The following is a 1,088-nucleotide window of genomic DNA, read 5'->3' as shown; positions in this document are numbered from 1 at the left end:
TTCTCCTTTTTCCCGACTCTATTAAATGTTCCAGAACAAAGTTCCAATAAAATTCGATTGTTCTGTGTAACTTATTCTTTCCAGGTACTTCCTACACAATTTGCTTAACACGAATTCTCAAAATTTTCTTCTATTTATCTAATAAGTCCGAAAATTGAACTGGAAAACACCACCAGAATATCGAGTAGAATATCATTTACTGATTTCATCAGAAAATGAAAAATAAAACTCACTATAGGCGTTATATTGAGAGTACGTCTCTCAATGTCTCCTTGTTCGAAAAATTCACTGCTGACTAGTTCGGCGACGCGTTTCTCAATTTCCCATGGTTTTGTAATAGCCGCTAGATCACAAACTGTCATCAGCATACCACGAAGCAATTCCCGGTGCTCACCGTATCCCCAGTTATATGTCCGTGATCGTGCAATACTGAGAAATGCACCACGTTTGCTGAAATAAACAGCTAAGTCTGTTGCGAGAATAGCCTCCTCGAGAACTTTAACGACACGTGAGTACTCTTCTGGAGATAGATTCGAGAGGATTTGATTTCCCTCGCTGCTGAGGATCATGAGGCACTGATCGAAGTGATGGTGCTCCATTGTTGAGGTAGAATACAGTTGGGCCAGTGGTGAAGAAGCTCTAGAACGTCAATAAAGCTCCAATTATTATCTTACCACTTTCCCATACCCTTCGAGTCTCCTCACATTGCCGAATAATTATTATTATTTTTCTTAATAACCTTCATCCAAATCATCCCAAGTGGTATGAAATATCATCCATTTTTTTTCAAAAAGAACAATCTTAATTCCCCCCACAAGCATGCACTATCTCAGCAGAGATTTAAAAACACAAATTGATGTGAGCTCTTATCAAATAATGTTTAAGTAATGATTCATTAGCATGTATTGATACACTCATTTCGATAAATTAATTGATATATGTATTTGTTAACTACAATCACACAGTATGTTACCCACTCAGTCCTCAGTTTTCCAATTAGCTAGTTGGACAGCTCATCAAATATCGAGAGTAAAGTAAAAAAAAAATGAATTAAGCAAAACGTTAAAAAAGGTTATTGTGAATAACAG

General features: G+C 36.6%; 1 protein-coding gene across 2 annotated transcripts; it reads right to left on the bottom strand.

The window, feature by feature from the left end:
- Window positions 1-8: 8 nt before the first annotated feature.
- On the bottom strand, window positions 9-1,050 carry LOC105272952 (dual 3',5'-cyclic-AMP and -GMP phosphodiesterase 11-like). 2 transcript variants are annotated; one of them, XM_011315183.1, is made up of 2 exons: window positions 978-1,050; window positions 9-639 (listed from the first exon to the last, which is right to left on the bottom strand). In XM_011315183.1, exon 2 carries the CDS (start codon window positions 597-599, stop codon window positions 135-137), a length of 465 nt encoding a protein of 154 aa, XP_011313485.1. In that variant the 5' UTR covers window positions 600-639; window positions 978-1,050; the 3' UTR covers window positions 9-134. The 2 variants fall into 2 exon arrangements, with proteins under 2 accessions (XP_011313485.1, XP_011313484.1); XM_011315182.1 differs by having other exon boundaries at window positions 974-1,044.
- Between the last annotated feature and the right edge of the window lie 38 nt (window positions 1,051-1,088).

The sequence above is a fragment of the Fopius arisanus genome, unplaced genomic scaffold (genome assembly GCF_000806365.1).
Source record: "Fopius arisanus strain USDA-PBARC FA_bdor unplaced genomic scaffold, ASM80636v1 scaffold00469, whole genome shotgun sequence".
NCBI lineage: Eukaryota > Metazoa > Arthropoda > Insecta > Hymenoptera > Braconidae > Fopius > Fopius arisanus.
Note: the sequence above shows the minus strand (reverse complement) of the source record. Positions and strands in the feature narration are given on the sequence as shown.

What these genes read in the sequence shown, in the direction of transcription:
- LOC105272952 (XM_011315183.1), bottom strand. Translation starts at nt 599, where the DNA reads ATGGAGCACCATCACTTCGATCAGTGCCTCATGATCCTCAGCAGCGAG.